Below are 3,955 nucleotides of genomic sequence, written 5' to 3'. Positions count from 1 at the left end.
GGTTAAGGCATTTGGCTATCACACTTTATGACTTATCACCCCACCATCTCACGGCCACAACGCACGGGTACTTACTCTCATAATCATGAATAGGGATTGAATATGGATATGATGTTATTATATCCATAAGACCATAGTCCATAGCTATATCAATTATTTTTTCATCATCCATATTCATATGCATTAAATTAACATGTAAATATGCAACTTTTAAAATGAGTAATAATGTGTTTACATAGTTAAGTTTAACTTTTTAACAATCAAAATTCACTAAGTTTTGCCGTAGCACAATTAGGATGGAGGAAATACCTCTTGGGTAAGAGATCGGGTAGAGAGACCATGATCGGATACACAATTTCAAGCAATCGAGTAGAACTCGGGTACCTAAAATCGGGTATCAAATTGACTACTGAAACCGAGTCCCAGGTAAGCTTATTTGAATGTTAGAATGTGGGGCCCCCTCTCCAACTGATGGAATAAAGCTTATTTGACCGATTTATAAGTGAGGAAAAAAAAATGGAAGTTACATGTGGTGAGATCCATGAAGAAGGAGAAGAGGTGAAAGTAAAAACATATATAAATGTTTCATAATAGCCCCTGATGTATTGTTATATTTGTGAGTTTTACATGACCAATTTAAAAAGTTTCCTTGTTTACCCCTAAAGTCCTAAACTATAACTTTTTTTATAATTAATTTTATGTTTTATGTTTTTTTTATCAATTGAGAAACATATAAAAGTATATGTTTTATTTAAGTTTTTAATAAAATGTTTAGCTAAATTATTGGTGTAATAAAAAAAAATGAAAAAGAAAATGAAATTGGGTAAGTTTAATGAATTGGATATATATTGCCAGTGATTTGGGTAAGAATTATATAGAATTAGGTAGTTATGAGTTGGAGGGTTTTGATTGGAAGATGATTTGGATAACTTAACCAACTAGTGGAACATTCCCTCCACCCTTATAAATAGCATGAACTTTACCTACAAATACAATTAAAGAATCACTGAAAACTTTGGCAATGTTCTTATCCAATCAAACTCCATCTGTATTCTTCATGGTTATGGTAATGGATCATGGTCCCGGTCATATTTTTAGAAACATACTAATATACATAAAATAGATAGAGTTGTCTTACACACTCCATCCACATTTTCCTAACCACTTAAAGATCATGTTTTTCCAACAACACAACAAAAGATCATCGTTTTTCTAGCAACACGACAAAAGGGGTCAGCTTTTTCTAACAAAGCATAAGCAAACTGCCACGACTACGAGTCTACGACTGCCATCACGTTGTTTGTTAGCTTGTTTTGCACGTACACATAATATAATGGCAATATCTACCTTAACCTCTTTTTCGCTTAAGGGTCTTCAAATTCTTCAAGATGTAGCTGATAGCTTCCTTCAATGTAGCTTTTCTATTGTCTTTGAAGTTCCACAGCTCAGGGACCACATACCTTCCACTAGCATTGTAATCATTCATCTCCTTATAAGCAGCAACCACTGCATCAAAGATGTCGGTTCCCCAAACAGTCTCGAGATCCCTTAGCGATTCATCCCTGTCATCAATCACCTCCTGCACACAAGTTACAATTTTAACGCCCATGATAACACAATATGGCGTATCTATCAAAAAATTGAGAACCATATTTAAGAGCTTATATTAATATAAGCATATACGTTGACCAGTCTATTGTATATTTCAAGCCATGTTTACTAACGAATGGGTTCAAGTCAAGTTATGTTTCATCTCAAACAGGTTAAAAGCAAATTCCAGGCTTATCAGCTTATAAAGTTCAGGCCATGTTTCTTCTCTACTTAATATTTGGTCAAAAGCTTTCCAATGTTTAGTTTTAAAGCATTAACTCGCTTAATCATATTTCAAACTAAGTACTTTATATAATGTAATTGACAAAAACTAGCTTGTTACCAACCCGCCTAGCCCACATCACCAGCACATACTGTTATCGTTGAAATAAATAATCTTACTTCAATAAAGCTATTTAGAAGATTATATGCACTCAAAGTCTCAAACTACACTTAAAGCGAGTTTCATCCCGTTTGACACATTTCCTTCTTAGCTAACTATTTCTAATCTACATTTTTGATCTGTTAAAGATACATCATAATTTGAATGGGCACAGTTTTAGGTAAAAGGATTAAATTTACATCCTCTAATATTAAAGAAAGATGTCCAACAGCCTACACCAACAGCTTTCATGAAACACACTATATGTAAACAAAAATCAGGAGCCGTACCTTAGATTTACCATCTATTGTAACAACTTTCATTAGATGCCACCCTGCATTTTTTAGATTATCCTCCCATAGAGAACACAATTCAAGAGCCTTGACTTGTGCTTCTTCGGGTTCATACTTCTCCTTGCAGGCATCTTCAAAGACTTTCCTATCAAGTTCTCCCATCCTCTTCACCCCAATATTAGCATGTATACCCTGCATATCCTGCATGCCCTGTAAATAAAGGGACAATTTATGAACTTGCTGCATCAAAGCATTATCTGAAATAGAGGTAACAAGATGAACAGTTTGGGTGGGTTTAGTATGGGTCATAACGGGTTCAGATTAAAAGGTGGCATATTTAGTACAGTTAAAACATGCGAGGTTAGGTCGGTAACCCGAATCACTTGTTTGCCCATTTTTTTCAAGTTAAATATTTGAATAGGTAATAGATTGATTATGATCAGAAGGACAACACTATTTAACTCTTCAAATAAAAATTACTAGGAGGTTTTATGCTTTTAGAATAGGCATTGGGAAACTTTAAACATGTTTGAGATAAAACAGAATCCAAATCATCTTGTTCCTAAAGACTGAAATTACCGTTGCTAATCAGCATGTTAAAAAGTAAAAGTATTGAATTGAGTAACGAAATAAATACTTTAATCAACTCTTTCCGAGCTTCTTGCAACTCATCATTGCATTTGCGCTCATCAGCCACAAGAGTATGACACTTTTCCTCCAAGCTATCTATTTCTTCGTTCGTTGCTTGCAGTTCATCATTAATTGTTTCTATCTGCTTTCGAATTGAGATCTTATCTTCATCATCCATCGGCATTTGCCCCCTGAACTCTTCAAGTTGCATAGCATGTTTTTGAATATTATCCAGCTTTAACTCTAGCTCAAGAATTTTCTTTAAAGCTTCCTCCTTTTCTCTTTATGATTCAGGATCCAGTATTCTAGTCACCATGTTCCACACGATAATTGAAAGTAAAGAAGTATAAATAGATGACATGGAGAAATGGGAGGGTGGGCAGGTTAGGTAATTTGTCGAAACAAATGATCTTTGAGCATTTCGGCCCAGATTGACCAAAGAAAGTGTATCTAAAATATTTAATTTACTTTATGATTTATGAATAACTAGTCTATATCAATCATAAACTATTAAAGTCCTATCATTTTCTAGTATAATCACACATTATTAAAAAGGTCGAGGAAGTGTTATGAACTAAAAACAGATTAAGGAATATTCAACCTATTTAACTGTACGAGAACCTTTCTACCCGTTAGAGATATAACATAACATATATGATATATCCACCCAATCACCCATTCATCCACTCTCTCAGCAAATATGTCAAAATTGCCACCTCGATTATTAAAGACGAATAGGAACATATTGCTAAAACAAAACTTCAGCAGATTTACCTTTTGATCTTCAACGAGCCTCTCATCTGCTTTTTTCTGCTCTATTGAAGCCATCCGAAGCGCATCAATCTGAATATACGTAAGTGGATATAAATCACATATAAAGATCAGTTATGAAAACTTAAAGTAGAAGTATTATACTATTTTATTCCGGGAACAATATCTTAAGACGAGTTCTATTCTGGGAACAATATCTTAAGATGAGTTCTATTTTGGGAATAGAGGCACACACTTCTTAGCAATATCTAGAACTGCTAGAATCTGATCCAAGGACGGATTTTAGAAA

General features: G+C 34.1%; 1 protein-coding gene across 1 annotated transcript; it reads right to left on the bottom strand.

Annotated features, from left to right (window-relative positions):
- Positions 1-1,091: 1,091 nt before the first annotated feature.
- On the bottom strand, positions 1,092-3,734 carry LOC122606795 (factor of DNA methylation 1-like). Its single transcript, XM_043779649.1, has 3 exons — positions 3,670-3,734; positions 2,263-2,475; positions 1,092-1,579 (listed from the first exon to the last, which is right to left on the bottom strand). Exons 1-3 carry the CDS (start codon positions 3,721-3,723, stop codon positions 1,349-1,351), a joined length of 498 nt encoding a protein of 165 aa, XP_043635584.1. The 5' UTR covers positions 3,724-3,734; the 3' UTR covers positions 1,092-1,348.
- Between the last annotated feature and the right edge of the window lie 221 nt (positions 3,735-3,955).

Source organism: Erigeron canadensis, chromosome 7 (genome assembly GCF_010389155.1).
Source record: "Erigeron canadensis isolate Cc75 chromosome 7, C_canadensis_v1, whole genome shotgun sequence".
Taxonomy (NCBI): Eukaryota; Viridiplantae; Streptophyta; class Magnoliopsida; order Asterales; family Asteraceae; genus Erigeron; species Erigeron canadensis.
This window is presented reverse-complemented; position numbering and strand designations above follow the sequence as displayed.